Here is an 18,905-nt window from a genome sequence, read left to right as displayed (position 1 = left end):
TGTGGCATGGTGCTGCTCACTGTGGCGGTGATATTGGAATGCCGCTGGTAAGTATTCAAGGATCGATACTCCCCAGTGTGGTACAGTATCGCTGCTATTGGACATCGATGTACTGCTCCGTTTGTAGCTGACCTAAATTATCTAAGACCTGCTGGTCATTCCATGGCGTTTGTTGCAATGCTAGCTAGCCGTGTGGTGGTGTGCAGTGTGCACGGGTGCTGCCCCATGTGTTTTTAGGTGCATGAAATAGGAAATAGACTCAGCATGGCTTTATTATTCTATTTTGTAGGGTTAACCATGGTGTTTACCGTGTAAATATACTGACTGAGACCACTGTGTTCCAGCTCGAGGAGAGCAGGTCTGAATTGTAATGATGTCAGTCTGTGCATATACTATCATGTGTACAGTATGCTAGTAGTTTCTGTGCAAGTGCTTGTGTACCATGCATGATCTACACTTCTAAAAGGTGGGATGTGCCTTTGATATACACAGACATGTTCATGGACAAGTAGTGAAATGTACAGGCTTTGTCATCTATTCGTATCAAAACAAGCATTGGCAATGTCAACAGTTTGGGCTTTTGTGTAGGCATGGGAAAGGCACTTGACAGGCTCTGCCGTAGTGGCATTAACTGGCCATTGATGGTAGCAGGTGCAAAATGGTGTGAGTACCTGGACATCTAATATCAGTGCCTGGCAAATGGCTAATACTTATACACAGGCCAAAACTGTTGGCTTTGCCAATGTTTGTTTTCAACAGGCGATTAGTGCAGGACACGCATAGAGCTTATAATTCGAGTGGCTGAAGCCAGATCTGGTTAAGACATTTTTATTACACCAGTAGCATGTTTGCAGACACATTTAAGTCATTAACTTTCAGAAAACTGCTTTGAAAAAAAAAAAAACTGGCAGGCACTTCTAGTGCAATGTCTGATGGTAAGGCTTGATTAAAGTTAGCTAAAAGACTTACACCATTGAAGTATCTACTGGGGGACATAGGTAAAGTATCCACTAAAATACGAAGACTCTTTAACATGGGATGTATACTGGCCAAAACATGTATACTGATGAAATGGAAATCTAGGAGGGCACCAACTTGCCTGGAATGGTTGAGAGAAATGACTTTTGTGAGTGAAATGGAGGAGGGATACACTTGGTCAGTTCACGTGTCGAGTAGACCAAAGGACATATGGGTCCCATTTAAAAACTACCTCACTGGAAGAGAAAGTGAACGTTTATAAAATGTACCATATAAAACGAACTGTTCATATGCAAATGCTGCGAATAAGAGATGCTGATGTATCAAAACTGTGTGAGCCTTGTGTCTGATGGCACCTACTAACCTGTAATTTAGATTGCCCAGTGCCCGTCAACTGATTCCTCCATTTATTCTTTGGCGAGTATGTTTTTGTTGATTTTTTTTTTTTCCTTCCACTGTTTATGGTGGGGCCTGAAGGATGGTCAGAGAGGGTTAGAAAATATAATAATATATGGCATCTCGGGGACACAGCAACACTATCTTTACTGAATGGGGGATTGACTACAATATTTTTACTCAAGGGTTGGGGGATACGGGTATCTCAGCCACTGATCCAACATGTAATGCATGTATTTTCACTTTGAATCTTCATCGCAGGTGACACACGTGTTAGTTATTCCATGACATCAGACAAAGGTCACATTTTCAGGGTGGCCTGTCGGTGTGTTGTGTGAATGAAATGTTTAACTGTAAAAGTCTGGTCTAGGGTTGGAGGCGGATAATAACCTTTCTGGCGTTTACCAACCACACGATTGAGTTTGACGTATCATTTATTTTATGGGTGTTGGTGGTGTTGAAGTCAAAGTTTTGAAATTACCAGGACTAACTACGTTTCATTTCAGGAAAAGGTTTTTTGGTGTGTTACTTCATAAAACCTTGCAAGATGTTTGATGAGAGGACTTTTTTTTCTTGTATTCCTTTTATAGTACTCGTATTCTACACTTAGGTTACAGGTCGTTTTTGGTATGATCCTTAAATTCACATTTTACCTCTAGATTTTCTAACAGCTTCTATGTATTTCTCAAACGGGCCATACCTTTGATTCCAAGTTATAAACGCAGGCTGTCGCACGTGGCGCCCAGTCAACCTTATTTTCTCTGAGCAATAGCAAGTACATCCTGTCGTGTGGTTTCCCAATCTCCAGTTTTCCCTAATTCCATGCATGCCTGTCCTATGTGATAGTCATAACAAACCACGAACCCTACGAAAATAGGTTTTGGTCATCCACTTTTTTTTATTTATTTTCCCGTCAAAGAAGAGGCGGGAGCTGCTATTGGGGCATAAATCTCACCTATTGATGCTGGAGTGTGTGAAAGCCAAGGGTGCTTTCTAGAGTGTACCCCACACCTCGTGTATACTGGGGCGCACTCCATACCCATTATGCTTGCTGTGGTATATCGCATAACTCGTATTTCACCCCCCTCCTAGTGGCCATCGCAGGTGAGCGTGCCTGAGCTCAGCATGGGCTCTGACATGCGCGTGCACGCTGCTGCAGACAAAAGCCTCGAACGTTTGCATTTGGTAACAACTGTTCCCTTTAACAGGAGTTAATCGACGAGGATGAGGCGCAGGTGGAACATCTGAAGAGAACGTTGAAGGCGCAAAGACAAAAGAGGAAGAAGCCGGTACGTTGGGTCCGTTATTTTGCAATGCTCCCTTACTCCATGTTCTATTTTGAAGTGATGTTTAAGTGCTGCTCTAAAAACCTACATGCACCCCACGGGGGTTAAAGCATTTCCACTTTTGTGACACCCATAAAAGGTTGCTCGGTGTCCCCACACATAAATATGCCATGTTGCCATGTTTGAGAGAGATTTTCCTATTGAATATGAAAGGAGAATGGTTTGCAAAGGTCAGTCTGTTGCAACTGTGGCGAGCTTCCTTTACTTTAGGCTTGTTGGCTTATTTAGGTCTGATTGTTTGTTTGCTCCACGTGGAGCTTGATACACTGCGACTGACCAGTGTCAAGATTAACACACTAAAGAAAAACACAAGTACTCCACTGTTGTGCTCCAAATTGATTGTATTTAGAATGGTTCAATCATACAATTCATTCCATTCTTCTACATACTGGATTAGATCAGTTTCCAGTCTAAGTATGTTCCAATGTTTTTATAAAAATTTTTCTCAAGACTGTTGTCTGTACTGAATGTTGTTACAAATCTTATCTTGTCTTTTGACTTGGCAGTTTTGCCTGGTTTGAATTTGTTTTGGAGTAGATCATTCCGATTGTGTACCTTTTGCTTTGTTAAAAGCTTCCCTTAGTTGTTCTTTTGCATATCCTCTTTTTTGAAATTTCATTATTGCTGCATCCAAATGTTTATTCATTTCGTTATCTTGTGTGCATTTATGTTTTATTCTCAGGAATTCTCCGTAGGGTATATTTTTGATGATATGTTGTGGATGGTTACTGTGGATGGTTACTGTTGGCATGTAAGATGAAAGTAAGTGTAGAATGTTTTTTTGTGTGATTTTGGCAAACATTGTACTAGGGCATGCAAATAATTTGGCCATAACTTTTTGTTCCCTTTTACCTAGTTTCAACAAAACATAAATATTAGACCCTTGCAATTCAGGATCAGTCCATCATAATCCCTCTCCCTCCTGAGGAACCATCCCATCAAAAGGATGGGGAAACACGTGTAGAGGGGCATACAGAGAAATGGAATTAATGTGAATGACAATGAAAATTGACAAACATTGGAATGGACTGCATGAGTAAATGTGAATGAGAATGAAACTTATTTGCCAAACAATGGAATGAATTGTATGATTGAATCATTCTAAATACAATCCATTTGGAGCGCAACAGTGGAGTACTTGTGTTTTTCTTTAGTATGAAAGGAGAATGGGTCTGCAATTATTAGTTCACTCTGCATATGGAAAACATGTTTCATGGTTAGGAAAACGGACTTCAAATTAGGTTCACATGAATTGTGTGAAAGACCGGGCGAGAGGAAACCCTGGTCTCTTGAGAGGTGGACCCAATTATATACAGATTTCTCTCGAAGTGAATGAGGAGCTGGCACGTGACCTACTGCTTTGAGTGCATGCCCTGCAAACAACTAGTGCACGTGCAGGAGCGGACTGACAACACCTGGCCTGGGGTGCAAGTATCATTTTCTGACACATGTGACGGAGGAGGCAAAATCCCTCGATGCAGGGGTCCCCAACTTACAGAACAAGTAAACTCAACCTCCCCCAAACATTCTCAAGTTTATAAAGAAGACCCTATTGACATTACTTTCTTTTTATGCAATATATCTTTCAGTTATGTTTGTGGTTTCTTAGAGACCAGGACCTGAGGAAACTCTCGCACCTGCCAAACATAGTAAAATAATTTCACCAGGATAATATAATTGGTGAAAAGGGAAAGCTGGCATTTGCGCTGAGTTTTCCTTGTCTCCCAGTTTGCAAGTTGACAGCAGGTTACATCTCCTCCCATCCTATCCAATCCCATCCGTAGTTTTAGACCAATGTGAAGAGGTGGCAAAGCTAGAGAATTAATTGGTAGAGCAGAGCCATTGCTGAACCTGGGGGTCTGCCTTCGATCTAGGAGCCAAGCATGAGCTGACAAGGCAAAAGACCCATAGCTGGCTTCCGCCTCCCCAGCCCACTATAAAAAGCCCATACCTGCATCCTGTCTATTAACCCCTTAAAACATAAGACCCTCACTTGGCATCCTGCCTCCTTACCAGCATGCATTATATAAATGGTTAAGATTAACACTAAAGGCCTCATCACGAGTGTGGCGGTAACCCTTAAATGCGGCAATAACGCTATTACCGCCGCATTTAAGGGTCCGCCTAATCACGGCCTTGGCAGATTTGAGCTGGGGGCAAATCCGCTGCAATTTTGCCGATTTTCTGCGCTATTCCCACTGGCGGAAAAAACACTGGCAGTAATAGTGCGAAAATTCCCCATTGGGCCCAATGGGTAACAGGGAATTTACGAATGGGCCCAATGGGGAATGGGAATTTACCGTTCTGCCAAACCCGTGATCTGGTGCTAATAGCGCCAGGGGGTTTGGCGATAGCGCCCAACTCGTGCCATAAATCTTATTAACTCATATGAGTAAGACCTTCTCTACAAATAGTTGAGGGGAATAAGACACATGAATGAAAAGTGATTTGCAGAGGATCTCATAATGTATGAAGTGTGGAAATTAAGGATTTGGGTGTTATTTCTTTTTTTGTTTTTTTTTGTTATTATGTATATAGTTCTTACACACTTTTACATACAATAACTATAAAATACAATAAACTGCCTTACACAGTTCATTAAACCTTTGTTCATACAACATTTAAATAATAAAAAATAAAGAAAAATGTACATTAATTGGTCAAATATCACATTGCTTCCTTTTATTTATTTTGTTACAAATATCAATAAAAAGGAAACATTGCACTAAAAAGAGAAAGAAGTGATTTCAAGGAAGTATTCATGTTTTACAGGAATATTCATTTTGTATCTAATTTCCCTGTAGGCCTCACGGCAGACCAGACACTATAAAGTGCCATACACTATAAAGTGCGATGTGCAATTTCTTGTTGTCCGCGTTTAAGCAGTATCTCCAGAAGGAGTACCTTTTTATACTATCTTTGTTTGCTATATAAGTATCAAAACTGGCGCTATGGGCTACGGGATCAGCTAGAAGGTCAGCAATGTCTTCGTTTTCACTAGTATTACTACATTCCCCGATCACCTCCTCCTCACCTGAATAGTCCAGTTTCTTTCTGCGGATAAGTCCAATGTAAGGTTTATTCTTTTTTTGAAGATAGGGTCTACCTCGGAAGGAAGTTACCGTGACTCAAAACTGAGAAATCCCTCGGTGACTCCCCTCCGCAAAAGCCAGAGGGGAAAAAGCCACTGGATGGCAGAAAAACCCTGGATCCGGAGTGGTCGCAAAGGCAATGGAAGTCGCCGGATCCGTAGCAGGTAGGAATGATGGAAGTCGCCGGATCCGTAGCAGGTAGGAATGGTCCTCCGCCGAATACCCAGGGCCTGTGAGGTCAGCGTGTCAATGCAGACCGGCTGAAGGAGGTAGCTGGATACAGGTGAGTACCCCACAACGTGGAGGACAAGCGAGAACGGGATAATCCGAGATGTCCGAGGGTACCCAAGAGAGCGAGAAAAGGCAGCGGAGGGAAAAAACAGCACGGAGCAAAGGGAGAAGGCAAGCGGAACAGAGAGGGAGAGAGAGCAAACTGGAACGGGAGGAGAAGGAATTAAACAGACGCCGAAAAGGCGTGATAGAAGGACAAAACTGTCAACCGGGAACTAGCGCAAGCAATGGGGGCGAGAAAGAACTCAGTTGCAACGTGCAGAGCCGCCAGCAGCCGAGTGAGATATACAAACGGCGGCGGCCATCTTGGAAACAACTAGACCGTGGCTAGTAGACGGAGAAGAAACGTAACGGAACACTTTAATGGCGTCCCTGTTTCCACCTTCGCCACAAATGCCAGTCGCCGGCGGCAGTGACAGTATGCCCCCTCCGAAGGCTTCTCCCTCCAGGCCTTTCAGGATGGAGCCGGTGGAACTTGTGTAACAATCGAGGAGAATGAATGTGAAAATGGGGCTCCCAAGTATCTTCTGAGGAGGGATACCCTTTCCAATGTACGAGATATTCAAGATGTCCCAGATGATAACGGGAGTCGCGTATCTGAGAAACTTCGTACTCCTCAAAGGCTGGAACAGGCAAAGTCCATAACTTGGGGGATGCTTGTTTCCGGGTATCTGACACAAAGGGACGTAAGAGAGATGAGTGAAACACAGGGTGAATCCGCCTGAGTCCTCTAGGCAACTTGAGGCGGTAAGCCACAGGATTGATCCTTGAAGTTATTTCGAAGGGTCCGATGTAGCGGGGTGACAGCTTAGAAGGCCGAACCCATCGAGGAAGGAACTTGGTGGACAGCATGACCTTAGAGCCTTTATCCCAGGCAGGAACTTGTTTCCGGTGTTTGTCGGATTGCTCCTTGTAGTGTCTGCTAGCCTTAAGGAGGCTCTGACGGGCCGTGTTGTGGGCCTCCTTGATCTGCACGAGGGTGGTCTTCAATGAAGGGATGTTAGTCTCCTCCCAGAATCCAGGAATGATGGACTGCGGGTTGAAACCGTAGGTACAGAAGAAGGGGCTAACCCCTGTAGCAGTGTGAACAGCGTTATTGTATGCAAACTCTGCTGTGGGGAGCAGGTCCACCCAATTGTCTTGCTGCTTATTTATGAAACACCTTAAGTACTGTTCTAGGGTTCCATTTAACCTTTCGGTCTGTCCATTTGTCTGGGGGTGAAACCCAGACGAAAGAGCTCTCTCAATGCCCAATGAGTTACACAATGCTGCCCAGAATCTGGAGGTATATTGGCTGCCCCTGTCGGAAATTATCTTATGGGGAAGCCCATGTAGCCTGAAAATGTCCTTGAGGAAAACATCAGCCATAACCGAGGCTGACGGGATCTTGGCCAAAGGAGAAAAATGTGCAAGTTTCGAGAACGTGTCCACGGTTACCATTATGCAGGTACAGCCTCGGGAAACCGGTAACTCCACAAAAAAATCCGTAGAAATGCATTTCCAGGGACCATGTGGGACCGGTTCCTGTTGTAACAACCCCAAAGGTTTCGAGGTGGAATATTTGCTTTGTAAGCACACCATACAGGATTGAACATAGGTTTGAGTATCGGCCTTCATGTTGGGCCAAAAGAAAGCTCTTTGTAGAAGCTCCAGAGTGCATCGCACTCCTCGATGACCTGCTGTCTTGGAATCGTGGCACCACTGAGTGACCCGGCGTCTGAGACTTTTGGATGGAATGAACAGTCTTCCGTGGATGAAGAGCAAACCGTCCTTAGTGGTGACTGGTTGATTACCCACATTGAGAGTTGGTTCGTGGAGGTAGGCTCCTCTTACTTCTTCCAAAAAGCTAGTCACTGCAGATATGATCCGAGTACGAGGAAACATAAGCTCCTTGCTGTAGGGAAAGATAACATCATCTCTGCGAGAGAGAGCATCGGCGACAAGATTTTGAGAGCCAGGAATGAATGTGATGACAAAATCAAACTGGGCGAAAAAATGAGCCCATCTGGCCTGACGGGTGTTATAACACTCTTGCTGCTTGAGTATTTGCAGATTTTTATGATCTGTTCGTATCTGGAACGGGTGTAGGCTCCCTTGGAGCAAATGCCTCCACTCCAAACAAGCCAACTTCATAGCAAGTAGTTCCTTTTCTATGACAGAGTAGTTGCGTTGGCTAGGATTCAAAGTCTTGGAGAAGTTAGCCACCGGATGCTTGAGGTCCTTGACTCTCTGAAGAAGAACGGCACCTACGGCAGCTGCAGAAGCGTCGTTCTCCAGAATAAAGGGTAGTAGTTGATCTGGTTGTTTCAAGATAGGAGCTGTACCGAACTTGTGTTTCAAACTGAGGAAGCTTTCTTCAGCCTCATTGGACCAGATGAAAGGACCCGTGGATTTCTTGAGAAGGGATGTGATGGGAAGAGTGAGTAGGGAAAACTTCGGAATAAATTTCCGATAGAAATTTGCCAGCCCCAAAAAACATTGAATATCCTTAACTGAAGAAGGCGACGGCCAGGACAAGATGGCATCCACCTTCCTTGGGTCCATGGTAACCCCTTTTTCGGATAGGATGAATCCTAAGTATGACAACGAGGATTGAGCGAATGCACACTTCTCAGGTTTTACAAGAAGACTGTGATGTTGTAATCTGCGCAAAACCTCCTTGACATGCAGAGTATGTTCCTCCTGGCTCCGTGAGAAGACTAAAATGTCATCCAGTTAAACCACTGTGTTAAGATTCAGAAGGTCAGAAAATAATCGGTCCATGAATCTCTGGAAAATTGAAGGTGCATTGACTAGGCCAAACGGCATGACTTGGTATTCAAACAAACCATAGGGAGTGCGAAACGCCGTGTTCCACTCATCTCCAGTTCTTATGCGGAGTAGATGATAAGCATTCCGTAGATCTAGTTTAGTAAACACAACGGAGCCTTGAACAGCCTCTAGAATCTCTGAGATGATGGGCATAGGGTAACAATCTTTTATGGTCACTCTGTTTAACCCCCGATAGTCGATACAGGGCCGCAGCTCCTTAGTATCCCGTTTGGGTATGAAAAACAGAGAGGTAGCTTCGGAGCACAGCCTTCTCCGATACCGAGAGAGGATACATCCTCCCAAAGGGGACCAATGCCTGAGGGACAAGGTCGATACCACAATCCTCTGGACGATGTGGAGGAAGTTTGATGGGGGTCTGTTCCTGAAAGACCTCCGCGTATTCAGAAAGGTGCTCCGGTATGCAATGGATGGAACTACTTTCGACAGCGGGCATGGTCTTAACAATTTCGAACGTTGGTTCCGGAAGGCATTCTCGTAGACAGAAAGCGGAATGAAAACTTAGTAGATTCTTAGACCAATCCACTGTTGGATTGTGTTTCTGGAGCCAGCCAATTCCTAATATGACCGGAAAATGGGCAGCACGTATGATGTCAAATTTTATGGTTTCAGAATGCTGGTGAATGGATACTTGAATCTCCTCGGTGGTGTGAGTAATGAGTCCCGAACATAGAGGTGTACCATCCACTCCTTCGACCTTTTGGTCCTCTTTTTTTCTCAATCCTAAGCAGACCCACCTTATCAGCCCAAAAGGTGTGAAGGAAGTTTCCAGTTGCCCCACAATCCAGTAGAGCCTGCGTCTCTACTTCTCGCTTCCGGAAGCGGAGTTTGATGGCTATAACCATGAGACGCAAATCTTCGCTCATCTGAGACGAAGCCACAGAAAGAGTAGTGTAGGAACAAGGCGCAGCCCCTCGATAGTCTGTTCCACTGACTATCGAGGGCGGTTGTTTCCCGATCTCCTTGGGGGCACATCAGGGCAATCTCTCAGCAGATGGTTGGCAGCTCCACAATACAAACAAAGATTCCCTTTGCGCCTCCTCTTCTTTTCTTCGGCAGTCAACGGAGACCTGGTGGTTCCGACCTGCATGGGTTCATCTCTGACAGGACGCGATGCAGGTGAGGAGGCAGAAGGGTGCGTATCCAAGAAAGGATGTGGACCTCGAGCCTTCTTCTTTTCGTTCTTTCGTTCCGTCAGGCGAAAATCGATTCTTAGAACAGCAGTCTGAAGATCTGAAAAGGTTTCTGGGCGAGGGATCCGGGCAAGTTCATCTTTAAGCTCTTCTCGCAAGCCTCTGCAGAATATGGCATACTGGGCCTGCTCTTGCCAACCGGCCTCTGCAGCGCGCTTCTTGAAGGTGGAAATATAGGACAGTAAGTCGGTACGCCCTTGACGCACATCCAGCAGGTCTTCGCTAGCCACGTGTGAGCATTCGGTTCGCAAAAAGGTGTGTATCAGTAGTTCCTTAAAGGACGCATAGTCCTGCAGAACTGGGTCAGATAGAGATACCAATGGAGTAGCCCATACCAAGACGTTTCCCGTCATATGTGTAATCATGAAACCCACCTTGGAATGATCGGTGGAAAATGCATTCCTGCGGAAAGTGAAGTGGATATTACAGGCTTCCAGAAATTCCTTAACCTTTCTTTCCGAGCCGTCGAATTTTCCCGACACCAAGGGTAGTGGGGGCAAATCAGATGTCTGTTGTTCTCTTGCAGCCACTCTTTGCTGGAGCGCCACATTGTCAGCTTTGAGTGTTTGGACTTCTGCGTTGAGGGTTTGGACAGCTGTCACTAGCTCTTGCAGTTGTTGTGGCGTAGCCATAACTACTTCCTGGCGTTGCAAGCTATCAAAACTGGCGCTATGGGCTACGGGATCAGCTAGGTCAGCAATGTCTTCGTTTTCACTAGAATTACTACATTCCCCGATCACCTCCTCCTCACCTGAATAGTCCAGTTTCTTTCTGCGGGTAAGTCCAATGTAAGGTTTCTTCTTTTTTTGAAAATAGGGACCAGGATTGAGCTTTGCCAGGAGGAGGGGATTACCCGCTTGTCACATAAATTGGTGTATAGTATATACAGCAGTTCTTCCCAAAAATCAGGGCCATCTTTCAGGACAGCATTCGAAAAGGTCGTTGGGGCCCGGGGCTCTGGATTCGTTTAGGCTACGGATTCATGCTGCAACATCATCCAGATCAAAGTCTATGTTAATACTTACTTTTGGATGATTTCCTTCCATCCGCGGGTCTTTTAGTGCTGTAAATGTTTTCAATGATGTAACTTATTCATGCATGCTCCTCTATGCCGCATGTGACTTATCTGGCTTTGGACGAATTAATTGACCTTGGCAGGCTGCACATTTTCCTTGGGGCTTTAGTCCTGGCCTACTAGAGCAGATATTGCCATTTTGCATGTCTATGTGAGGACAGCCAACCCATAACCCAACTTCCATACCTGTTTTTTACGCGCCTTCTTGCCAACCCTGCTTCTTGCGTAGTAAGTACCCTCTTCTTTATACAGCGGAGATGAGCACTCATTTCTCTTTTCCTATCGCCTATAGATTTGTCATATTGATGTTTGGTACTGGGCCTGGTCAAGATAGTATAATGTACTTTCTGGATAGTCAATCTGGACAGTTGTTTTTCTTTTATGCAAGCTTCTATTCCATCCGCATTTAGACATGAAATTTGGTCCAGCATCCTAGCTGAATTCGAGATGGCAAACTGTCTTCCTTTCTCTACGTTTTTCTCTAGCCAAATAGTTCAGTTCCCAGCAAGATTTATTGTTGAATCACCTACTGCATCAACATCATCCCTGAAAGCCAAACCACTAAATGTTAATGTGACAGTTCCATGATCGCTAAATTTATTTTCAGAAATCTCAAATTTCCTAATAAAAGGGACCAGCTGTGTATTACACAAAAAATCGTCCAATGTAGCAACTTTAGACCCACTTTTCCAGGTGTTTCTGGCAGGCCTATCGCCCACCACACGTCCGTTGAGCATAAAACATTTTCAATCTGTCAACGTCTCGGTCCACAGATTTCCCTTCAGGGTAGATGTATTAGTGACCATTTTAGGGATACTATTTACATAATCTGTCTCCAGTATTTCATAATTACAGCAACATCGTGCATTTAAATCTCCACCCAGTATGATTAATTCCACGGCATACAAGACTCTTGTTTTTTGTTATTGACTCATTTTAATGAGTCCCACAAGTTTCTCATAGAAGTGATTTTAACATCCGCAGAAAGAATAGTTTCCACTGCAACATCTAGTTCGTATCCAAGATTGAGATATCTGGATTTGTATGTCCTCATCGGATTTGCAGTCTCGATGGATGAGCAGTGGACTCTGCTTCATTGATATTGGTAATTTGTAATCGGCTCAAAGAAGTCAAAGTCCTGTGTTTCCAGGATACTCAAAGGCAGGATTTTGCGAGTCAAATTCAAAAAGTCTGTTCTATTCATGTGAGGCTTTGATCTGATCTGCTTGCTCCTTGCACAATCCGTTGTATAGTGCACACATGGTCATTTCTACTTGCCTTACCTTCAGTGACGCCACTGTGAATGTTATCTCTAACAAGAGTGTTTGTTTCAGGCATCCCACCACTTGAGGTTAAGGAGGCAAGGTGCCAGGTGTTTAGGATTTGATGGCTCACCAGCCAACTCGTCAGGATACCCTTTGTTTTTCCATTCGATTTTTTCTTTGTCTTTACCTTGTTATTCTTCTTGCCTAGGGCGTCTTCCACTACATTTACTTTCTTTTTACAACCGGTAGTTCTTGTGCCTAAGGCTGGGCCTGTGCCTGGCCATTTAGGCGCTTCTTCTGCCTGCGTTGTTTCCTGGTTAGAACGATAATGGAAGTTTCACTTACAGCGTCTTCTCCATCGCTTTGTCCCCTGTTTGCTGTACCAGCCACCTCATTACTTGCTCCTAGCATGGACAATATCTCCTGTTTTTGTGCTGGGCTATGTGCTTGCAATTCAGCAGCAGCAATAAGCTCATCAAGGGCTTTATCTCCGTTTTCGTGGTTAAGGGTTGTTTTGATATTTGCTCCATGCACATCCTCCTCAAGAATTCTGCCACTCGGATGCAACAGAACGTTCATGGCGTATTGTGGCACAGTTACCGCGATTGTACTTCACCATTAGTCGATTCTGTGACAGGGGCCGTGGTTATTGAGGTAGTATCCTCTTCCACCTGGCACAAATTTGGGGTAGTAGATAGTCTTTGAGGACCACTGATGTTCACATAGGGCGAAAATACAGCGTTTGGAGGGCAATTTTCAGTTCTGGATTGCACTCTAGTTATATCATCCTCTTGCATATCGTTTCGCGGTTGACTGCCAGTTGCCAAAGTATCACGCAAGGTATAACCTAGGGCCAGTAATGAGTCATTGTTGTCAATGGCCACAAATGATGGATCTGATATATTGACAATATTATTAATCCCAGCGCCAACTTTCTGTGCTGAATCCAAGCAACCATCTTTAGAGGCAAAGTGTAAACAATGAGTGACTTTAAACAATTTTAGAGATTCCTCACTGCAGACCCTGAACCACTGCGCAGCTTTAGAACACCTACTAAGGTGCTCTGCTGCTCAATGGAATTCACGTTGTCGGCTTCCCATAAAAGGACTATCCGTTAATCGCACACATATCCTCAAAGGAAACTCTTTTCTCCACCTACAGCCAAACAGTGTTACCAGGACACAGAGCTCAAAGGAAAGTCCCGCAGTCACTCCGTCCCCACTGTGCGCCGATATATATGTCTGTGTGTTCCAGTGCTTGCCCAGATTTTTCGCCTTGTGCCACAAACACCAAACACTCTGTAACACTCTGCATCGCTCTGCTGGGAGTTAGGAGTTTTGTGTATTAAGGTCTGCCTCCAAGCACTGACACCGTTGACGGCCCAACAGAGTTCCCGGCACCAGGCTATCTCTTCCTGGTTCCACAGTTTCCAATTTAGAAAGCAGAAGAGACTTCATCTTTTCCTTTTCCATCTTCAATATTAGAAACAACAAAACGCCATCTGCAAATGTGGTATTCAAGGGATAAACTAGTACACTGTTAAAGAAAACTAGCTTTCAAAGCACCGATGTATTTACAAGACGGAAGCCTAATAATAATCTGTATCTTGAGGCAAATGTATCTGAGATTATATTCATTATCATTGGAATGAAAACTCACTATAATTATAATCTTATTCTACAATTGTGGATAGTTTCAAAGCACCAAGTCGCATGATAGAACAACCTGAAAAAAAATAACATCAGTCTTAATTCGAACAGATGTCAATAAAGCAAGGATGCATCACTTTGTCACAAAAAAGGGATCAAACCTGTCTCACAATCGGTCGGGTGCAGTGGCATGCATATGTCAGATCACAGCAACTGTCAACCTGCTGACCTACTTTTCCAGATGTTTGCCTGTTTTATGTAGCCTATATTCCTCACCCATCACCCTTCAGTGTCCATCCCTTGTATGACATTTGTGATGCACTCTGTTCCTTCCAATTAACTTTCAAACCGCTGTTCCCCTTTTGCTCGACCATTAAACCTTTACGTCAATCTGCTTCCCTTACCTTGCACGGATAACCTTCCGTTGCCCATACGGCTCAATGCCTCTCGCCCCTTTAAATGGCCCATCAAACCAAGCCTATTCTTTCCCCCACCACCTTCTGTTTCCTTTGCTCACTTGTAGACAATAGTCCACCTTGATTTGCCAGTCAGCCTCTCGGACAGGACTACAAGCAGTGGCCAGGGTCTTGCTGTTAACGACGTACATGGGGTCACCACTTGGACAACACCGAACAAAGGACGCTGAGTGGATTGGGCTATTGTTGTGCTCCCAAGGGGGGGGGTGTTGTGTGGGTGTGGGTGGGTGGGGGTGGGGGGGTGTTTTTTATGTGTTTATGTGACTTTGTATATATATCTGTATCTGTTGTTGATTAAAATGTGTATCTTTTGTTGGCCACATAAAATAAGTGCTCTGGACCAGACAATGAAAAACGATCACAGCCTTGGGGGCGCCATTTAGTTGTATGGTAATGGTGAAATCGGCAGTATTGGGCAAATACCACCAATTGTACCATCCACCCAATTCAGTGTTTGATCAAAAACCATTTGCGGTATTCCATGGAAATACCAGCAGCAGTATTTTCGGTGGGGTTTCTTTAAACAGTCCATCTATTTTTACCATAAGAGGCCAAGGTAAAAATCAAAATTCGCCCCAATATTTGTGTGAAATATTTCTTTACTATATAGCAGGGATGCTTGGTGGCTTCCCTTAACTAGGTTGGAAAAAAGTTTTTGCAAAGTGCCACGTTAAGGTGGTGAAAAGGCAGGCACATCTGATTGCCCACACCTCCTCACCTTGCCCTTGTAATGCATAAATGCAGAATTAACCTTTTGTGCATAAAAATTTACAGTAATGGTATGATCCACATCTGTACATAAACCATTTCTACCTTCACATTGATGGTGAAAATGTCTGAAAAAGGTGTTAACGAAACGCCTTTTATGCATTACCACCAGTGGAGGTGGTATTTTGATACCACTGAGGTGGTAACTTTGTTGCGTGGTATTTTATCAAAAATAAATCCACCCAACTCTGAATGACCCCCTGAGATTTTAGCCTACTAACAATACCTGAATGCTAAATCTTTCTGTGAGTGTTTTTCAACCACGTCCAACAACAATGAATACCACAAACAATATAGTAACATCCATGGGTGCCATTCAGGGTGCTCGTCAGTGATCTGGAAAGTAGGGCACGCCCTTTCACAGAATGAAACCGAGGGCACCCTCTAATAAGATATGGATCCTTACTTGCTGGGCTAGTAGGAGTCACGATACGCTGCAGTGGTTTCTAACAGACCAGTGTTGTATGGGGTGCAGTGGTGCCAACATTGCCATCCAGGATCACAGGACCTGCCCTTTATATGTGCATATTGCCGCTGGGCAGCATGAGCACGCCCCTGCAGCCTAGACTCTTCTCCCTCTCAATCACTCGCTGTGGCGGCCACCCAGGACATCTGCAATATGGCTGTAATATAGGCGCGTGCCTCCCCCCATCTGTGCAGAAGCAGAGCAGACTTCGCAGAATTCGGCTCCTTCTAGGCCTGCTGGATTTTGAAGGATTTTGTCTTTCAAGTATTTCTTTTTCATTATGCAGTTCTGGCCCTGGGAAAGCAGCCCAGCCAGCCTGGGAGCAATTACCACCCTGCCCTTTTTACCCCCTGTGCAGGGTGTGAAAATATGAAACTTTGATTTTCTAAAACGGTTATTTGTCTTTGTGAACCAGAGTTTAGCACTCGTTCTTGTCTTGACCAGGGCCGTCACGAGGGGGGGGGGGCAAGGGGGAAAACTGCCCCAGGCCTCGCGCTTGCGGGAGCCTCGCGACACCCTCTCCTAAGCAGAAGACTGCACAGTCCACCCATGTCTTTTTATTCACATGGGGGACTGTGCTGTCTGCTCTATGACCATGCAATGATTTTGCTGTTTGTTGCGAAGCCGTTTGCTTCCGCAACAACAGCAAAATAATGGGAGACAGCAGGGCTCAGAAGTGAGCTCTGCTGCCTCCCGTTATTCAGCTGACAACGTAGACATGCTGAATGCCAAGAGAAGGCTCCACGCCTGTCAGTCAGTGTGTTCACGTTGCTCAGTGTGACCACGCTGACTGATGGGAGAGTGCTCTCCTGTCAGGCAGCATATCTATGTGTTGGCTGCGTGGATGCTTTTGAAGGGTGGATGGAGATAAGGTAAGTGTTTTTTATTTGAAATGAAATGTGTATATATGTGTATTTAAATCACATTAGTATGTATATGTGTATGAATGCATGCGTGCATGTTGGTGTTTGTGTCAATGCTGTGTTTGGTTTTATGTATGCATGCATGTAAGGAGTTGTGTAACTGGTGGATGAATGCATGGGTGAAAGTGTTTTATGTGAGTGCGTGTTCAGCCCCACCCCTAAATTTAGTCACCCTGGGGGCCACTTCATTAAGGGGTGGGTTCATGGCATCAGAGGTGCACCTAGGCTAAAATGTCAGGCACAGGGGGTGGACTAACACTTCACATTTTGGGAGAGGCACTAACTTCAGAGGCTGCGAGGGAGGGCACACCTACTTGTGTGGGGGCATCTAACATCTTTCCACATTGGTATGAGACTATTCTGGTGAAGCTTCAATGTTACAAGCAACTAACTCTTGCCTTCATTTCTGAAATGACACACTTAAGGACTGCAGTGTGAATGAGATGTCTCATGTCACCACTTCCCTTGTAATCACTCCCCTGGCATGCAGTGCTAACCCCACATCACAATTTCTATTACCTAAAAATGTATGCATTTGAATGCAGGTTCTAACAGTGAAATATTTTATGTTAGTAATTTACAGGGCCTTTGTTAACAGCGACGCACAGGTACCTTTTAACGTTTGTGTCCTGTTCTGTCTGGCCACGGCTCTGTTGGTCAACCTGGCAAGGGCTGGATGACGGTTTTGAAAGCGGATAGTGAGTGGGGCCATGTGATAAATCTAGAATAAATTGTACAAATCGGATAAAAGATGGCTCCGCCTCTGTCAATACCAGGCTGAAAGGCCATCATGTGAAGGGTTAATTATTCTGTCAGAAAGACTAGAGTAATGGATAACACAATGATCCAATCAGGAAAGAGCTTCTGGGGAAATAATGGGCTTGTTTTGTTTTTACTCTGTTGCCAGGAGACCGAGGAGGAGGATTTGAAGGCTGACAGTTATTAGTGGGCCTACTGAAGAGATACGAGGGAGAAAAGAAAGACATTCCTGACTTTGAGATATTAGCGTTGTGCTGTTGCACTAAGATGAACATTAATAGATAAGTGGTTGTTTTAAGCGATCGTTATAAATCGCTACATAGTTTCTAGCGGATCGTGAGAAGGCTGAAGAAAACGGCTTGTGTTACGCACGGAGGTTTGAGACTACAACTTTCTGAGGCAGGACTGTGTAACGCATCGGATGTTAACAGCTGATCCGAGCTGTAACAGAGCCGATTGAAGTGAGAGGGAGAAGCCGAGCTGCCGCGCTCGGCTGAACAGCTGATCCAAGCTGAGAGGGCGTTGTCGGAAGCAAGAGGTAGAAACCGAAGAGCCGTGCTCGACTAAACAGCTGATACGAACTGTTGTGAGAGGGAGAAGCCGAGGTGCCGCGCTCAGCTGAACAGCTGATACAAGTTGCAAGGGCGTTGTCGGAAGCAAGAGGGAGAAGCCGGGAGTACGCGGATTGAAGTGAAAGGGAGAAGCCGAGGTACCGCGCTCGGCCGAACAGCTGATTTGAGCTGCGACAACATCGACTGAAGGAGGAAGGAGAAAGCAGAGGAGCTGCGCTGGGCCCGACAGCGGATCTGAGGTACGGAACGAAGCCAAACTCCGTATGATGAATAACGACAAGAAAAGAAAGCAGGTTTGATCTGTTGAATGCTTGTGTGAATAAGGAGAGATAAATCTGAGAAGACTCCTTCTGATGGGATATAAGGAAAAATTACACAAACACAAAATAAAGAAAGAGACTCATTTAAAAGAAGTCAAGTTATATATATATATATATATAGAACTATAGACTTAAGGACTTTTTCTTGAAGAGTTTCAAGGAATAACAAACTATAAAAACAAAACCCAAATACAAGTTATAAAGCAATGTTGCAAACAAGTTGAATGAGAACTTACCTGAAGAGAACATATCAGTCTAACTGGAAGATTACCCTTAATACCAGAGCTTTCTTCAGGAGTAACAACGTATCCTTTGATCTAAAAGAAAAGATAGTTTGATTGTTAATAAAAGTTGCTTCGGGAGCAAAGTTGACACTTACTTTCAGTCTCATTGTGGTTATTCACGTTTCTAACTATACTGTTTACCACAGGCCAATAAACCATTGCGCTATCGGTCTACCCACTGAGGGATGGCATCTGGGCCTTTCAGCTTTTACAGTTGAAATGG

General features: G+C 44.6%; 1 protein-coding gene across 2 annotated transcripts in view; it reads left to right on the top strand.

Moving 5' to 3' along the window:
• The window catches only part of CC2D2A (coiled-coil and C2 domain containing 2A), a 1,164,962-nt gene that overhangs the window by 54,808 nt on the left and 1,091,249 nt on the right, over positions 1–18,905 (top strand). For both annotated transcript variants that reach the window (XM_069631936.1, XM_069631935.1), the window contains exon 2: positions 2,583–2,663. In XM_069631936.1, coding sequence (XP_069488037.1) covers positions 2,583–2,663 — 81 coding nt within the window. The remainder of the gene's footprint in view (positions 1–2,582; positions 2,664–18,905) is intronic.

This window comes from Ambystoma mexicanum, chromosome 6q, assembly GCF_040938575.1.
Source record: "Ambystoma mexicanum isolate Mex_15411 chromosome 6q, UKY_AmexF1_1, whole genome shotgun sequence".
Classification (NCBI taxonomy): domain Eukaryota; kingdom Metazoa; phylum Chordata; class Amphibia; order Caudata; family Ambystomatidae; genus Ambystoma; species Ambystoma mexicanum.
Note: the sequence above shows the minus strand (reverse complement) of the source record. Positions and strands in the feature narration are given on the sequence as shown.